Source organism: Chrysemys picta, chromosome 10, assembly GCF_011386835.1.
Source record: "Chrysemys picta bellii isolate R12L10 chromosome 10, ASM1138683v2, whole genome shotgun sequence".
Taxonomy (NCBI): domain Eukaryota; kingdom Metazoa; phylum Chordata; order Testudines; family Emydidae; genus Chrysemys; species Chrysemys picta.
In genome coordinates, this window is record NC_088800.1 from 2,150,249 (window position 1) to 2,169,561 (window position 19,313).

At 37.8% G+C, this 19,313-nt stretch overlaps 1 protein-coding gene across 7 annotated transcripts in view; it reads right to left on the minus strand.

The window, feature by feature from the left end:
* SPG11 (SPG11 vesicle trafficking associated, spatacsin) overlaps window positions 1-19,313 on the minus strand; it is a 59,739-nt gene that overhangs the window by 23,866 nt on the left and 16,560 nt on the right. For all 7 annotated transcript variants that reach the window (XM_065559102.1, XM_065559104.1, XM_065559106.1 and 4 more), the window contains 13 exons: window positions 17,841-17,912; window positions 17,190-17,317; window positions 14,206-14,384; window positions 13,430-13,640; window positions 12,708-12,911; window positions 11,394-11,500; window positions 10,602-10,747; window positions 8,395-8,556; window positions 6,454-6,520; window positions 4,954-5,119; window positions 2,201-2,406; window positions 1,309-1,417; window positions 594-753 (listed from right to left, as the gene is read on the minus strand). In XM_065559102.1, the coding sequence (XP_065415174.1) occupies window positions 594-753; window positions 1,309-1,417; window positions 2,201-2,406; window positions 4,954-5,119; window positions 6,454-6,520; window positions 8,395-8,556; window positions 10,602-10,747; window positions 11,394-11,500; window positions 12,708-12,911; window positions 13,430-13,640; window positions 14,206-14,384; window positions 17,190-17,317; window positions 17,841-17,912 (1,917 nt within the window). The remainder of the gene's footprint in view (window positions 1-593; window positions 754-1,308; window positions 1,418-2,200; window positions 2,407-4,953; window positions 5,120-6,453; window positions 6,521-8,394; window positions 8,557-10,601; window positions 10,748-11,393; window positions 11,501-12,707; window positions 12,912-13,429; window positions 13,641-14,205; window positions 14,385-17,189; window positions 17,318-17,840; window positions 17,913-19,313) is intronic.

Genomic DNA, 19,313 nt, shown 5'->3' on the forward strand with positions numbered 1-19,313 from the left:
TTTTTAAACTTTCCCTTTATTTTTTTAGTAGTTTACTGTACTGCATTGCTTTTTTGGGGGTCTCTGCTGTTGCCTGATTGTGTACTTCTGATTCCAAATGAGGTGTGTGGTTGACTGGTCAGTTCGTAACTCTGGTGTTTGTAACGCTGAGGTTCAGCTGTACCTACTACCGATAGAAATTAACGCCTCATGTTAATATAATTAAAAGACTAGAATAAAAACTTCTATTTTACCAATTTATTCATGTGCATTTGACAGTTCTTTGTGTACAGTCCTTACTGCTTCTGCTGTAAAGCCTGCTGCTCTTTTTTGTGTCAACTTTTCACATAGCAACAGGAAGGACAGAGAAAAATATTATGCAAAAAACAAGAAAATGTGACTAAAAAAAAAAGAAATTATAGGGAGATTCATGGGCAATTTAAGAGCCTGAAACAATTTCTAACATCATTAAACTGACTAGATTTAAATTTGATGTTGTTTCTTTAAAGAAAGACGTGCTTTAAAAAAAATCTTAACAACAAAGACTATTCCAATTACAATGCTTGTTGTTTAAAATGTCTCTTGTCGTTTTTAAACTAAATATAGTCGCTCACCTCATCTATTTGGTAGCTGTACATCTGGGTCTGGATGATAAACTGCAGCCAGTCATTGGATCTAGCACATTCCTTTAGGTAAGATGTACTCAGTTTGATATCATGGAGCTTACAGAACTGCATCACCAAAGACCACTGTCTTCTAGAGTCACTGGATGTTCTGTATAGAAATGAAAGAATTTTAACTAAAAAAAAAGTGTCCACTTTTAATTATTTAAGTAGTAATTGTCCGTATTTAACAGCTACAGATGCAGGCAGGTCTTCCAATTGTAACGAATCAAGATTCCCTTCCTGCAACTTCAGCAGGGACTGGATCAGACTTGATCTTGGCGGCCTAACCCTACATTCTTTGCCCATCCAAAATCCCAGTTTTCATAACCGTTTTGCCCTTGCAAGGAATTCCAGATCACTCTTTGCTCCTAGTTCAGGAAGTCCCAGTAGTGCAGTAAAGGTAACACAGTCAACATTATGTACTAGCTTCCCTTCCTTATTATGAGTGCTGATGGAGGCCTACTGCCTATGGTATTTGATATATTCAATTCTTACCTCCAACATGTGGAAATGCTTGTTGCTCACAGGTTTTGTTTACTGCACCTGCCATGCAGAGTAGCTGTCTCTATGACACATGGATAATGCCTGACCACATAGAGGGTAAAATTCAGTGCTTTATATCAGTTGGCCAGTATAAAGAGCATTAAAAGTGTAGTTCACTCACTTCTTTATTTCTTGATGTTCGATTTTATCCCAAAAAGCTTCTTCCAAGGAGATAAGCACTTCTGCTGCTGCTGTTTTTTCACCATCCACCAATTTTGTTAGCTTTTCAACTATTTAAAAAAATTAAAATAATATTACTGGGGCTCAGTTTTCACATTATAGTAAGGACATTTTTCAAAAGTGCTTAGGTAAACTCTCCTAAGTGCCTACATCGCTTTTGAAAATGAGAGTTAGGCTCCTAACTCAGGTGCTTTTGAAAAATGTGCCCTATATTTAAATAAACATACTTTAAAGAGCTTTATCACACAAAAGCTAAACAAACCAGAAAACTAGTTAGGTTTCCTAACTGGAGAAAAAAGCTACATCACATGGAACCCTAGTTAAAAATGTAATTTTCTTAATTTAAGTTCTTCCTAGAAAAATTCTCACTGTCAAGTGCAAATATCTAATTTCTATGTAGTTTACAGAATGAATGCAGCAAGGGAGGAGGAATTTGGCATTTTTCTTCTAATCATCTTGTTACGTTACAATATTAAACAAAAACTGACTACCATTTTTGGAAGAGCGCTTACTCTATGCCTTTGGGTAGCAGATTGACACCAATGTGTTGCATATGAGTCATGTAGACTATTCCAGTTCCAGCCGCCCCTTTGGCGCACAGACCCTTTACTATTTTATCAGTAGGCTGAGTCTGGATTAACCATGGGATTACCCCTCCGCAGATTAGTGAAAAATGGGTATGTAAGAATGGCAAAGCTCTTGACCCCTTAAAGGAAGGGGGCTCCTCCTACACTCCTTGGACATTATTCAGGCTGGGCACATAACTGCCTTCATCCTCTGATAGCGATTTTATACTGCTCAATAATTATAAAATATGCAAAAGTATACTCTACCCATGGATTCTCTTATTAAATTGTGTTGAGACTCTTCATTTCTAGACTTGACGTTCCAAATTATATTTGCAACTTTAATATCAACCCGAAGTTTAAGGCTGTCAAGGCCAAGTAACTCTAGAAAACAAATACATGCTGCTCCTATTGACGGTATATAAAAGAAAGAAAGAGCTAGAGCGTAGGCTTCATTCCCTGCTTGCTGAATCCTAAAACAAAGGAAATGTTAAAATCAATTCAATAGAAATTATGATTGAAATTTCAAAACACAGTAATTTACAATATAAACTAATACCTACAATTGCTGAAAAATACCATCAACTGAATTTGGAATAAGTTTAATTGTGCTGGAAATACGTTAACTGCCTAGGGCAAATGTGGACCTGAATATAGGAAAGAGAATAAGACATCCCACATGAAAAATGTTAAATGGACATACCTTAAAATTGGGCCAGAATTTGCAATTTGTTTCAATAAGCTTTTATAAAACCTTGAAGCTAAAGAAAATGATTCCATAATTTAGAAAAATGATTCTGATATCTAGGCAATGTTATTAGCGACAATGCAACCAGGGCATACTCAGAATGGCACCTGAATACTCCCACTGAATATTTGGAATGTACTTTATTTCAAATACTGAGTGATAAAAGTTACATTTGTTACCTACAGAGTGTGGGTGGGTTGACAGATAAGGGGGTGAGATTTTTCTTGTAGTCCTGTAGCCTCCAAGTATCTTATGGTCATTACTATGGTAATATATATGTACATATATACATACAGAAACTCATGTATGTACTTATGTGCATATAAATTACCATAGTAATTAGCATCATAATGTAGGATACTTGGAGGCTATAGGACTATAAGAAAAATCTCACCATCTATTTAAAGACCCCACATTAATGCCTCTTTGGCTTTGCCCAGGTGAAATGTAACAACATAATTACTTTGATGTTATAATCTAGCAAATGGAGTGACTGCAATACTTTCCAACAGTGAACAGGGAGTCAAATGCTATAGTCTTACACAGGACTGGAATTACCAAGAGCACAGAAAAATGTCTGATTTAAATATTAGTACTTTAAAGCTTTAACTCTCTAGAAAAACTTTCTACACCAGCAGGTTGGTAGTAAAGTAAACACTTGTCATGGGATGAGCTTTCCTTTATTTACATAAATTAAATTTGTGCAGTCAAAGTTAGGAATGAATAGCATTACATTGCTATCAACCTCAGGCAGGGTTTTCTTCTTGAAAAATGACCTGAACTCCAGCATAAAAGTACATTCTCTCTATTGAGAAAAGATGCCCCTTCTTTGAACAGTCTCCCAGTAATGTTGCTCTTTCAGTTCAGGCACTAGGAGAAAACAGCTCCAGATCCTTGTACCATAAAAAGTGAGTGAATATATGAATGTTTATATATTATCAAAACCCCATCCACACTAAAAGTGACACAGTCAAATTAGACACACTTCTGTCTGATGATGTGTAATAACCTAATGTTACAAGCAACACCGAAAATTACTATACCAAAGAGATCAGAGAAGAAATAATAATCTATTTCCTCAAAGTGATTAGTTTGTACAGTTGGCAGCAATTCCCTTATAGACATTTTCACTGTTTCTCTCATATAGTCAGTGAAGTTACCTTTTTGCTTATGTTTCACACAGCAACAGAAGATGGAGACCCAAAGGCACGTGTACTAAGTGTAACTACTTTTAACTTTTTGAAGTTTATTAGATTTCAGATTGATGGTGTCATTTTCACACTAATTAATACAAATAAAATGCCATATATATATATATATATATATACACACACACACACACACACACACACACACACACTGAAGATGAAAAAAAGCAACTTTTCCTATTGTTTTGGTTAATGTACTTTAAGACTGATTTCTTATTTGTATGTCAGATTCTGGGATTGCATTTTATACACCTCCACCCCGATATAATGCGACCCGATATAACACAAATTCGGATATAATGCGGTAAAGCAGCACTCCGGCGGATCAAAGCAAGTTCGATATAACACGGTTTCACCTATAACGCGGTAAGATCTTTTGGCTCCCAAGGACAGCGTTATATTGGGGTAGAGGTGTATTTAGCTAAATAACTTCTATAAATTAAAAGCGAGATTAAATTTACTCTTGATTTACGTTTTCTTTAGTTTAAATAGGAAAATGGAAATTAATACAGTTAGTGAAGGAACGGATAAGGAAAGAAAAAAATAAGGCATTTTCCCTTTATCTAATATTAATTTTCAAGTCTAGGCCCAATCCTGCAATCATTAACATGAGTACTCCACTCCGGTAAAACAGACTTGGCATATGTATGAAGAAACTAGATGCCCTTTGTTTCCAAGAGTAGACTTTATATATTAATCACACACCCAGCAACCTATTAACCAAAGGCAATCCTTTCTATATTCCGCCCCTTGTATACTAACTCATACAAATACTCTGTATCCCAATTTACTTACATAAAGCAATTTTCAAAAATCAACTTCCTTGGGCCTAAAACTCCACCATCCAACTACTTAATCTATACTTTTCATTTTCACCATTCTTTACTTTTTTTGTTTTTAAAATGATTTTTGTAGTGAACATCTATATGTGATGCAAAATAAATGACATTTCAAAATAGAAAGCTGCGAGTATTTCTAGCAGGACATTCCTGCTTCTCATTTTAATTTTTTCCTAGCATGCCTCTATACAGTCACATGGCAACTATTACTTTTTAAATACTCACAGCTGCTTTGGGGATTTGCTCTTTGCTAATTGCTGGACCAAAAAGGTACCAAAAGCAAATGATGGGCGTCCATGGTGCAAGTAGTAGGAAAAATCCAGTCGTTCCATTATGGCATACTTGTTTACCAAATCAGGGGACGAGAAATGAGGGAGGTCACTTGAGATGTCTGGAAAGAATGTCACAGTGTTTCTTAATTGCATAAACGTCTGATTTAAAAATTGGGAGCTATCTTTCAGCTACTCAACAACTTCTATGGAAGAGGAAACCAACTACCACACTGGCTCTGCTTTAAATTATTAAACTTCCCAGTACCACTCAAATTCTAATTCTGGTTCCAGTACAACTGGAACTCTGACACTGACTTCTATTTAAATTGCCATGGGCAGGTCACTTAAGTAAACTGAGACAAGGAGGCTCTCGCTGTCAGAAGGATCATATTACTTATCTAATTCACAGAAGATTTGTAAAGATTATTGTCTTATAAAACATTTCTTGTGGAAAAAGCTCCACTAATATTCAGATATTCCCCATTCTATCTTGCAGAAACTAAGTGTTGTAGCCAAACCCAATAACACCATTGTAAACAACCATTTTAAAACAAAACCTTTAGAAAAATATAAGAAATCTTTTTATACAAAGGAATACCTATTGAAAAGAGTAATTTATTGGGCAATTCTATTGTGGAGAAAGGAATATATTAACTTGAAATGGCATGATATGAGATGTTGTTGTAGGGTAAATGTTGTCAACCAACACTGTTAAGTGTTGTTATAGTGGTATGTTGTTGAAGACCAAAAGAGCACATGTCACTGGTGCACAGAGACACAAAGTCTCAGACTCCTGGATGGAAGCTTCACCCCAACTGCATGTTCAGAACTTTGGGGGTTTTAAATTTGATGGGTCATCATTTGGCTCCTGAGTAGAGAGGGAGGGAGCAGGATCATACAGGGGGTTGGATAGCTAGACTGTGTTCTGGGAGGGAAGCACTGCTGGGCTCTTATAAGTCTAGGCATTCCCTCTGGGAATAAGAAGTAGAAGGTCAAAGGTGCTGGAACTAGGGGTGCTGGGGGTGCTGCTGCACTCCCTGGCTTGAAGTGGTTTCCATCACATCACAGGGTTTACAGTTCGGTTCAATGACTCTCAGCACCGCCACTATACAAATTGTTCCAGCAGCCCTGCAGCTATTGTTCTGATTATGTTATGTTTACTCTGGTCAAATAAAAGTTTAGTGGTTTTTGAAACCCAGGGTCAGAGGTGTAGTCAATTGGTGGGTTCTGAAGAGCTCCGGAAGACCTTCAAAATAGAATTAGGGAAAGCAGCCAGGATATTCACAGGCAAGTGTCCCGAGAGGAAAGTTAGAGGGTTGTCCTAGCACCTCAGAGAACCGGGGTTGAACAAGGTGTGTGCCCAGCAAGGGGGAAATTGTGACAGCCACTGAAAAGTACTTCATTCAAAGTTCGCAGCCTAAACACAAATATTTTACATTTTAAAATTAATTACCTGCTATGGCAAGAGTATTTGACGACTGCCAGCCAAATAATTTAGTGGGATCAAAAGGCGCTAATGACTGAAAAATTAAAAACAAAATATATTCAGAGAAACTGTTCAAAGCACTATGATTTTAAAGCCAACTAGAACAAAAATACACATCAGGTATCTACAACAGTTGATAGTGAAGCGCTTGCTCATGCTGCAGTAACAAATACCTTGGGCAACTCTTTCTGTGAAACCCGTATTTTCAACTCATATGAGACCTGACTGTGACTGCAACTTTAAGCACATACTTAAGTGGGAAAGCATTGCTTTGCTGAATGGTAGCCTTAGTGCGGCTGATACTTTTCCAGTAGTTATTAGTCCAGTAGACTATTCCCAGTTATTAGGGGGTCATCTCATCACCCGTCTAACTTACACCAAGGAGATCTACCAACAAGGAGCTTTCATATGACTGTCTGTATGGGGTCCCTCCATTTTCACCCATCCTTTCATTCTAGGTCTCAATCTCCTTCCTCCCCCACTTAATTTAAAAAATAACTCTCATTTTCAGTGATAGTTGATAACCTGCCTATTGAAACAACTAATAACATAATCCTAGAACTGCCAGTTCTCATTGGAGTCTGGGGTTGCAGCATATGTGAAAAATCAGGCTGCTTATTTAGGTGCCTAAATATAGATTCAGGTGCTTAACTTCAGGCACCCACTGTCTAAAATCTTGGCCTAAAACCTTAGTGTCAGTCCCAGGATTTGCAAGGAGTAAAATATAACAATATATTATTCTATGTTCATTTGTGAAAGCAGGCCAGCCTAGGAGATATTGAAGAGTAGTCGAGACTTTGTCCATAAATGATCGGGTTTGAGCCTTTACATACAACATTTTAAAAGTATCTATAAAATTACAATAGGGAAGCTTTAATACAAGTTTCATAATTTTTGTTCTGATGAAGTGTATACTCCACGCTGGCAGCGAAAGGGATAACAGGAGCCTGGGGGTTCAATTAGCCCACTTGGTGGCACAAGAACCAATTCATTATCAGATGCAGTTAAGGAGGAAGTAGGTGTTGTTCATATAGGGAGCAGCTCAGAGCAGTGAGAGGGAGCTGGGAGACAGGAAGTCGGGGGAGAATAGGCCTTGAGATCCTCTCCTGAGGCAAAGGGCCAGGAGAGGCACTGGGAACCTACAGGGGAGGAGCAAACTCCAGTAGTAAGCCTTAACAAAAGGGCAGATGCCAGGGAGTCGGGTTTACAGAGGAAAGACACACACACACACACACACACACACACACACACACACCCTTGTGAGAGGCAGACAGGAGCTGGGCCTCCAGAGTAAAAGCCCTAGGAGGCATCACTCAGTACAAGAGCCAGAAAGGGCTCTGCAGAGTCTGGGAAGGGGCGAATAACCTGTGGACGATTGATCTCAGGAAGGGGCTGAGGAAAAGGGCCTAGAGACAGGCTCAGTAGTTCAGCGAGCTGCCATGGAGTATGAGGAAGCTGAGCCTGGAACCTAGAGAAAAGGGAAGGCCTGGGTTACTTTACCGACCATTGAAAAATGTGGTGAAAGTCTCTGGAGATAAAAAGCGTAAGGACCACTGAGCCCAGAGCTGGGCTGAAGACCTGGTGTACAGACAGTGGACTACTGTTTTGTGGGACTCTTGTTACCAAGATGCGATAGGACTGGACCTGTCTGGAGGGACGAGTCACAAGAAGAAGCAGACCACTGCAAGAATGGAGCACCCATCAGCAGGGGGCATGACAGGAGAAGCACTTGCTATGCCACACCTAGTCATGAGGGCGTGCACCAGCCAGCAAGTCACTCCTTCACACTTGTAATAAATTGAGATGGGAACACATACTTTCAAACTGTCTGTTGCTCAAAATGGAACTTCTCTGAAATTCTTATGCTCACTTTGCTATGCAGCTTAATTTACGCTGCATTATATATACCTGCATAAGATGGTAGAGTGAGATATCAGGTGGCAAAATTCCATATGAAGTGTTCTGTGGAAAGAGAGCAGCTTTGAGTTTGGGATAAGGAGTCAATGCCATTTTTAACAGCTGTGGATCCACCTTCTTCAGAGGCTTTTCAGTATCTTCATTCTGAAGAACCTAGATTGAGAGGAAATAAGAACAGAACATTTCACTAATAAAAAAAAGTTACTGTACATGGGCATGATCCTGCATTCTTTGTACATCTGAAACTGAAGACCACAAACTACCTTATCTACCTCAAATCAACAGAAATATATTGGGTGTTCAAGAAATGCAAGACAGGGCACTAGATGTTGAATTTGTTGCAAAACTTTCATGATTTACAGTCCAGAAAAATATCCAAGGATATCCCTGAGAATTATTCTAAAAATACCACTTTCAGCAATCACTGCACTATTGTACACAGACAAACAACTAAACTGTTTGTATTAAATGAAGTCACATCTGAAACATGAAGCAGTATATTTAATAAAAAGATATTAAACATGCTTATATTTTAAGTCTTTACAAAACAATAAACCAATAAGCACAATATTTTCTGTTACGTGCCATGATTCATAACTTGACAAACAATTGAAAAGTGGAAGCGGAATCCCACCTATTCAGAGCAAAATACCATACCAGCTAAGTCACACATATTCCCACTAACCATTTAATCAGAGCACAGACTTTGTGGTACAAAGTCAGAGGTTTTGACTAAGTGAAACAAAGGGCACATATTTTGACATGTACAACAAACTTTTCTATGACAAAGTATAAGTGTGGAAAATAACCTGTCAATATCTATTAACTACAGCTACTTTAAAAAAAAAATATAGGAAAAAAAATAGAAACACATTCTACCACCCTAAGAGCCAATCCTAATGGCTTCTGTACTTCATTGTTATCTACACCTAAAACATGACCACTTAAAAAAAGGCATTATACTCATCAATAGCATTATGTTGAAACTTAGAGTAACCTTTAATCAATTTTTCATTATTTAGTCAAACATACTACTCCAAAGGAATACTCTCATCTCTATGAAAGGAAGTTATGTGATTGTATTTGTGTATTTCTTTGTATTGAGTTGAGACAACCATCCCATTTTGTTTTCATAATCTATGTAAAAAGAGACCAGGATTATCACACCCGTGTCACTCTGAAGCCGAAATGTCTGAGTCAGCGTGATATAACAGAAGCAGTTACAAGCATGGTTGAGACCTTTCTGTTCAGAATATCATCAGGTTCTGCGAAAGCTCACACAGCTCAGTGGTTTGAACATTGGCCTGCTAAACCCAGAGTTGTGAGTTCAATCCTTGAGGGGGTCACTTAGGGATCTGGGGCAAAAATCAGTACTTGGTCCTGCTAGTGAAGGCAGGGGGCTGGACTCCATGACCTTTCAAGGTTCCTTCCAGCTCTATGAGATAGGGATATCTCAATATATTATTATTATTTTTTTATATTATCACTTGGATTTGTGGTCTGTTACTGTCCAAATTAAATTCTCATTTTGACTTTACAAATTACACCCGCACGTTATACAGATACAGTAAGACAGGTATCTACGCCATGCCAGGAGTCCTAGACCATTGTGATATTAGAGATAACTCAACCAATTACCTTACTCTACATCTAATTTGCATGCAACAATTTCATTGGTTGTGAGGGAGACTGTACAGATAGTGGATTATTCAGCCCGTCTGTGTGCCCAGCTGCGACCCACTCAAATCAGCAGAGATCTAGCACAACAATACAACACAGCAGCATATGCAATAACCCTAGACATAGCCCCTTACCACAGCATACATCCCCGATTTGCCACCCACACAACTGTCCCAACACAACTCAACCCACACACAAATCAACAACTACCCACACAACACAGCCAGCACACACAATAACCCCAATCATCACTCTGAAGCCTATGGAAATGAAGCAATGGAAACAGCTACAAGCCTGGCGGAGAGCTCTTTGTTTAGAACATTACCTGTTCAATCATCACTGGGATTTGCAGTCTGTTACCATCCCCAACTTTTTAAGTTCTCAACCATTTTCAGCCCTTTTTTTTTTTTTTTAAGCACACGTGACTTTACGAATTACACCCCTGTGACAGCACGGGCTTTCAGCTCCTAGTTACAGGAGTACGTTTCCAGCTGACATATTTGTTATATATTAAGTACCTGATCTATACCGCCGGGTGCACACATTGTGGTTGCAAGTGCTAAAAGTGTATGTCCTTCCAACAGCATGCTGCTCACGCTAGCTTGATTACTAGGAATCAAGATCTGAGCATTTGCAAGACTAGCCTGAAATATCATCTTTGGATCTGGAAAAAGAGAAAAGTGAGATTTTTCTTCTCCGAAAAAACAATTAAATGATTCATATTTTAAAATTGATTCAGGGTTAAGAAAAAGTACTTTATTAAACTCATGCAGATGGCACACTATATAGATGGGCAGACAGGATCCTAAAACCCCTCCAATGTATTGACAATGTTCCTATTGAACTTAAATAGGAATTCAGCCTATAGAAAGAGGATGGGAATCAGGTCCCATATTTTTACAACGCATTACAAAGCAATTCTTTATCCTATAGTGTACATATTTTCTGAAATAATAAATGCAAGCTTCATTCAAGAGTTATTAATTTGTTAAGCAATGATGATATGCTTGCCCCTGTAAAAGGTGAATGGGATTTCCAAAGTATCTAAATGACTTAAGAGCACAAGTCCCTTTGTCTTTCAGGGACATTGATTAAAAACCATCCTGCTGAGGGGACCATATAATCTAAGACATTGATAAGCCAGCACATGCCAGAAAACCCAGAGGAGGCGTTAGCTGTAAATGTATTGCTGTGTGCGCTGTTTCTGTTCAGACTTTTACTAACTAAGGCAATCATCGCTGCCTCCAGCTGACATTACACAGGATAAGTTCATCCAAAGAACGTGCAATGAATGAAAGTTGGGATCCTACCTCTTGGGTTACTGGCAACCCCTCGACACTGCACTAGAAATTCAAACCAGGGGTGAGCCTCATGCAATTCCTTTTTATCCAAAATAGGACAATTCGAAGGAGTTAAACTGAAAACAAGGCAAGAACAGTAGCATAATGAAAATATAAAATGCATTAATAAAAAGCAGCAATGTACAATCACCGTCCTCTTCTCTAAACAGTTACTATGTTGCACTCTTTGGGTCAGGCATTTCTAAAAGAACTAAACTTACGGACTCTCTCACTTGTTTTACCCACCATTCCCTCTATGGGTACGTCTAGACTCAGAGCAGGAGTGTAACTCCCAGCTTGAGGAGACATACCTGCTGAGCTCTCGGTGAGCTAGCACACTGAGAACAGACTGTAGCCACAGTGACACGAGCAGCAGAAAGGGCTCGCTGCCCCAAGACAGGCCTGTCCCAGGTGCTTATTTGGAGCAGCTCTCACTGCTCGTGCCACTGTGACTACATTATTTTTAGAGCACTAAGTAGATGAGAGTTACACCTCCCAGACCAAAGAGTGGACGTATCCTAACAATGACTGCTGGGGAATTTTCATTCTGCTAGGACAGGATAGAACAGTAATCTCAACAAATACGATCTGCTTCAAACTACTATTTACTCCTTAGCCAGAGGGGCGGGGAGCAGGGAATCGTTCTTAAAGCAAATACATTTTCTCTTCTTCCACAGCCTTAACTAGTTCTGATTTAGATGTAATCTTGCAATGAATTTAGCAGCCAACATGTGTCAAGAGTTTGGCCATACCTGAGTCTGATCCAGACCGGTTGTTGCTTATAATAAAATAAATAAATAAATAAATAAATAGCACTAACTCACTATTAAGATCAAATTATTTAAATCATTGCTCTGTTTCAAATGGTCACAATTATAATGCTTCCCCTTAAATCCCAAATGGTTTGAAAACAGTTGCCATCAAGGATGACACAAAGGAAACTAACATCAGATGGCAAGAGGAACTCAAGAAGTGATAGTCTGAGCTCAGTGTTAAACTCCGGATTACATTTGAGAGCCAAACCTGCAATTACAACAGCAAGCCATTACAGTGCTAGTTATGGGACAAAGCTCAGTATCTCTCGCTCTCCAAACTTTTCACTGAGTCAGCACTGTACTGACTCTAACCACCTTTAAACAGTCCTTCCCAAACAGTGAGGACCTAAGTTGCACTGGAAAATTCTCATCAACTTTTTAAGCTTGTATTTTACCAGCTTCCATTTTTATAAAGATCTGCACATAAAACACTTTTTTTATACTGATGAATAAATCCAAGTACTTGTACCTGTAATAGTCTAAATATGTGTACAGCAGATGCTGCAGACTACGTTCTAAACAATACAGGATGAAATGGGCATGGAAATCTAAACCACTCGCAGTATTGTATTTTGGAACAGGATGTGGATTTTGCATCACTCCTCCAATGTGGATCAATCTTAGGAGGAGGAGTTCAAAGTCTTCTTGTTCAGATGGGACAAAAATTCCATTTCTAGCAAGAAAAAGAGAAACCACACGCTTTTAAATTAAAGCAGTTGTCTCAGCTGAAGATGTCTTCACTGAATGGCTAAATAAGAGATCTTCTGCTGACACTGAATTATTTTACTGCAGAAGTGAACATAACATGCAAAAGTACATTTCTTTACGATGCACTATATATTAGTTTAACTGATGGAGTTCATTGTGAAAAAGTGGAAGAGAAAGAAATATTACATTTATGGATTTCTGGCAGCTAAAATAGGTAGTAGAAACTGTTGTGCATGATAGCTAAGGGCCGATCATGCATTTTCTTATGCCTCTAAGACTTATATTACATTTAATGGGAGTTTTGGGCATGCAAAGAATCCTGGACTGAGCCCACACTTCGTAAATGATTAAATCTATTTAAATAAAAATACCACATCATTAAAATTAAATGTATATCTACGATTTTACACACATACATTTCTCCATCAGATTCTGGCTCTCCAGAAAAGATAAACTTAGTATTAACACAGTGAGGACACATACCTAGCCAACTTGTCTAATATTTCATTTCTCATATAGCTGCTGCATAATGTATTTTGGTCAATAATATCTGGTGTCAGAGAAGGCCAGTTAGCCTGTTGAAATGAGGTATGACTATGTGGCTGGGATTCTTCAATCCATGAGCAAATGTTAAGCCAATCATGCTGGGATGTCAGATACATCCAAAGAACCTCAGGATTACAGGACTTGAATTCTGTGTTTAAAAAAAAAGAAAACCACACACACACACAACTTTAGAGTAACAGTGAATCCCTTTATAGTCGCATATGTACATCTTGTGAATGGATACAAGGTTTCTTCCTTTGCTAATACAATGCTAAATTAAATACACTGTCATAACTAGTTAGAACTTTATGGTGGAAAAACAAAATGCTCCAATATAAGAAGTTTTCTGGAACAAAAAACATCATGCAAGTCATTCACAATCTAATACATTCTTTTGAGAAGTCCTTTTTAGCTAGCCTCTTTCCTCTATTCCCCAAAGCATCAGAGGGTAGACTGATTTTCTTGCCCACATTCTGAAGGCTGGTTCAGACGAATTTCACAATTTATCTGAATTTTTTCTCCCAAAACACAAATTAACCTTTCCTCATACTGGAACTGCGAAAATAAAGTGAACCTGACTCTGAGCCTCCCTTTTGCTCATCCTGAACTCACCACATCTATGCTCCACCAGCCCAAATGCAATTCAATGCTACAAAGGCACCTTTAGTTTTCAATGTTTAATTTCTTCAACTCCTTAGGCCTGGAATACTTGCCTTCATGTGATCTTTTGGGAAGAAGAATCATTTCCTGAATATGCTGATCCCACCACTGACCCCAGTTTAACATAATTCTGTGCTCCCTGTTGTGAATCTGAGGTTTGTCACAAGTCAAGAATGTATCCAAAACAGCTGTGTGACTGGACAGATCTTGTTCTTTTTTCCAATTCCTGAAACTGGCAGAAATATTTACCCATTAAGATGTTTTACTAAGCTTCTTACAAACTGTAGTTCACAATATTGATATATTTAACAAATTCATTAACTCTTTGTTATTTATAATTGTTAGTGGTGCTTTACAAGGGATACCAACAAGATCTGTATCTTCAAAAAAGATTTGGGGAATGCTTATAATGTACTAGTAGCTTCAGAACAAATGAATGTAATGGGGGGGAGGGAAGCTACTTAATTGCTAGGCACAGTAGTAAATATTCAATGCTGTAAAAACTGAACTGAGATCACAGGCACTGTAATAAGCGTGCTTTATAATGAATATGATATTAATAAAGCCTCTTAGCGTGTTCTCATTTCAAAGTTCTGTGGTTTGCAATATTATAGAACACTCATAGCGTTGAAACAAAAATGATTCACCTGAACAGCAACACTAATATTTAGGGAATGTGTGTTCCAGCCTACCATTAAGGAACTATCACAAGAGAAGATAAAAATTAAGAACCAGACTGTGAACCCCATAATGTTCTACTTTTTCATAAAATACTTGAATAGTCATTTTTGGGGCAGAGTGAGGATGATTCTATAAGCCCAATGATTAGGGCTCTCACCTGAGATGGGGAGACCTGGTTTCAAGTCCCTGCTCCAGAGCAGGGATTCAGATCTGGGTTTCCCACTTCCCAGGTAAATGCCTTAACCACTGGGCTAACAATTACACACGGGCACAAGCACTACCACCGCCTCAGGTTTGTGAATCTAGCTCTTCATGGCCCTTGCTTTTCTTAAAAATGCTCAAAATATTTTGTTCAACCCAAAAATGAAGTTTTATTTTTCTGACTCTTTCGATTTGCCAGAAATGTAGTTTTGGTTCATCCTGAACTGAATAATTAAAAAAAAAAAAATCTTTTTCAGAACTGCCAGCAAACTGAAAAGTCAGTTATTCACACTGCACTAGCTCTAGTAAAGGGTTCACTATGTGATTCCAACATTGGTAGAGCGCCGCACCTCTCCCGTGAGTGCTGCAAACAGCAGTATTACAGGTAACGGCAGAACCATTGGTTTTAGTACAAGACATAGATGGATAAATGTTTCGCAACACACAAAGACATTCACCGAATGTTACAGCTTACAGAACTCTCATTAGAGGTTAACAATGGAAGAGTCCTATTAAGTCACTGAGCTCATCTCTCTGCCAGTGCAGGATTGTTCCACATGGTAGTTACCCACAGAAGTAAAATAACCAAAAGCCAAAACACTTTTTTTAAATTAACTGCCATCTATTGTGTCTCAAGCAATGAATAAAGAAATATCATAATGTAAGCAATGCATGCAGTAGGCCTTAACATGTCATTAGTTTGGTTTCATATACCTGGTTTATCAATAGTATAAATTTCATAGATCCCAAGGCCAGAAGAGATCACTGCGATCATCTAATTTGGCCTCCTGCATAAGATAGGCCATAGAACTTCCCCCAAATGATCCATAGAGCAGATCTTTTAGGAAAACATCCAATTCTTAATTGAAAAATTGCTGGTGATGCAGAATCCTCTATGACCCTGGGTAAATTGTTCCAATGGTTGATTACCCTCATTGTTAAAAATGTACACCTTGTTTCTACTCAATTTGTCTAACTTCCACTTCTAGCCATTAGATCATGTTATATCTTTGTCTGCTGGACTTAAAAGTTCATTTTCAAATATTTTTTCTCCATGTAAGTACTCATCCCTTAACCTGATCTTTAAGCTAAACAGACCTTGATCATTATAAGGCAGGTTTTCTAATTATTTAATTGTTCTCGTGGCTCCTCTCTGAATTCTCTACAGTTTATCAACATCCTTCTTGAATTGTTGACACCAGAACTGGACTCAGCAGTGGTCACACCAGTGCCAAACAGAGGTCAATTAATCTCTCTACTCCTACTCGAGATTCCCATTTATGCATCTAAGGATCACATTAGTCTTTTTTCTTTTTCCCCGCCACTAGCAGCATAAGCCACTGTTTTATTTACAGTAGTGGCGACATAAAAAGGCCGCCACTAATTTGACAGTAAGAAGTAGGCCTGGCAGATTTTTTTTTTTTAAATAATTGACAGATAATATCAATGTTTATATATTTAAGGGATTTTGTTTTAGATTTTTATTAATTTAAATTTTCACAGTTACCAAAAACTATGGAGGACCCAGACAATTATTTAATGACAGCAGATGCTGAGATTCAAAAAAAGTTTTATGAACCACTAAAAATACAAACGGTCAACATCACGTCACAATATCCACAGTAAGTATCCTTAAATCAACAAATCGTACCTATTTTTACTATTCGCTTGCTAGTCCATTTGTAACAAGCCTAATTCCAAAGTCTAAATCACTGGATTGTGACTCTAAGAAGTTCTCAGGCAAAGAAAGAAAATGCGGCTGATCTGTAAATTTCTATTCTGATCGATGGAAATATTTTTTGTCGGTTTGTGTATACAGCAAAATCAACATTTACTGATATTTGCCCATTAAAAAAATCGTCTCCTTCTAAGACTAATAATAGACCGAGAGTAGTCTGCAAAGATTTTACACTAAGTTCAGGATAACAAGTGTCCTGTCCACGAAGAAAATAATCAGCTTCCAGATCTCTTAAAAACACTTCACACTATGTAACAGGAACCCCATGACACTGTAGTTGGAGAATTACAAAAGTCCACATTTGTTAGCACAGCAAAACCTATAGAATACACGTCTCAGATTGCCATTGTTCTTAGCATATTAAAAACTGCATCGATGTTGTTCACTTAAGATAAAAAGGCAATTAAACCATGTTACCTGGAAAGAGGCTGAATCACTTTATTGTCTTGGAAGGATCCTGAATAAAAGTTTTCAACCTGATGCACAAAGTCTATCACGGTCTTCTCTTTTTCAGAAAAATAGTTTTCTTCTTGCAACACTTTCACCTTTGAGTAAAATTAAAATACTACCTTTGATCACAAATATATTTCACAAATTATTGTCATGACATAAAAAAGAATGTAATCTTTTTGCTGACTTCTTTGATAATAAAACATTAAGACAGAAGTGATCCAGGGGGAAGGAACCTGAGGATCTCTGAGTGCAGTGTGTAACAGACTATGGGTGAAATCCTGGCCCTACTGAAGTCAATATGAGAGTTTTGACAGCGACTTCAGTGGGGTCAGAATTTCATCCTGTGTATAAAGTCATGCAAGAAATACACCTGGGACAGGATAACCTGTCACTTCAACCAATTTTAACTTCAACTGCAGAAGGCAAAAAAAAAAAAAAAAAAAAAAGGCAATGACAAATCTAAGACAAGTGCCTGGTTGCAGGGGGCACAATAGAGTTTGTATCAGATGGGTTTTGGAATAGCAAAGAGTGTGTATTCTACACACAGATGTACAAAACGTTAACTGTTCTGTGCAACTGATAATGTAAGTCAGAAAAGCCTTTTTCTCCACTTACCAACAAGTTACGTATGTTTTTATCAATAGTGTAGAAACATATCTTGTGCAACTGCTCTTTTACATCAAAACCCTATAAAAAAAAAAAATCAGATTTCCATTATAGATCACACAGTGTAATACAAATTCTATATGTAGAAGTAGTTTTCATCACTCAAGACAGAGCACATATTTTCTTTCATAAGCACAGCATCTTCAATATGTGCATCATAATATTTCCCTCCACAGATCAGAAGAGAGAGAATTCAGTACTTCCATTTCCCTAGTCTGCATATAGCCAACAGAAGTATTGCAAATGCCCTGGGGCCTGTTTGAGCTCTCTAATCCCTTTGGATATAAAATTTATATATCCAGCCAGCTGTTAGTGTTCAAGTCCAGAAAATGCATGCCCCTATGTATACTAAGCATGGGTATACTGAACTCAAAACATAAGGCAATAAGTAGAGAACGTTTTTATGCCATAATATTCTGTTAGCAGTTTCTCTCACTAATCACTAATTGGTAAGCCCCCCACCAATTGATTATTATTATGACAAAACCTTGATCTATTAATTAAACTTAAAGCAATTACATGTCTAAATAAGTCTCCCTTTAGAGAAAAACTTTAATTGGTTACAAATTATATTCCAATCATTTCCAGGAATACGGGAGGGCGGGGGGTGACAAGTAGAATGAAGAGAAAAGTTGCTAACGAAGAAAATTATCTGGTAACAAACATTTTTATTCTGCTGCACAACTTCTATCCTCATTCATCACTAATGAGAAGTAGCAAGCAATGAATCACAGAAGTGGGGGGAAAGGATAAGCAGAGTTATAATTATTATAGTAGAATAATAGGTAGAAATGGAAGATCCTCCCATTTAAAGCAAGCGCATTATAATGTAAGGAATAATGTGGGAAACATTCTGTTGAAAAATGCCAATTCGTCTATCAAAGACTTCTGCGGGAACATATTATTTTGACAAAATTTTACTTGGGGAGAAAAAAATCTAAACAATGCTTTTCGATAAGGTTGAAACAGAATGTTTTAGTTTTCTGTTTTGAAACTACTCATTTCGAATTTTGTATATATTTTAGATCAGATAAAATAAAAATTAACAATAGTGGACCACCTCTGAATTCCACAGATGGAGTGGCATTAAATGTTAGTCTTGAATGAGAAGAGAAGCTGTGCAGCAGAAAGACAATGAAGATACCTAGATAATGTAAAAATGATTAAATTGCATTGGGACAAAGTCATCTCCTATGAGAACACTCTCTAATCCCATTCCTGAAGTGCTTTAGCTTGCTGAATGTCTGTCCCTCCGAAGAGTTCTTATGCATTTCACTTCTCTAGAAAGTCTTTTAGGGGCTCTACCACTGAAAACCCACAAGGAAACCAGTAAGAGTCAAGAAAAAATTAGGATAAGCTGCTTCCTTTCCCTCTTCTGCCAGGAGAGTTCTACCCAGCTTCTTGCTATGACATCCAGATTGA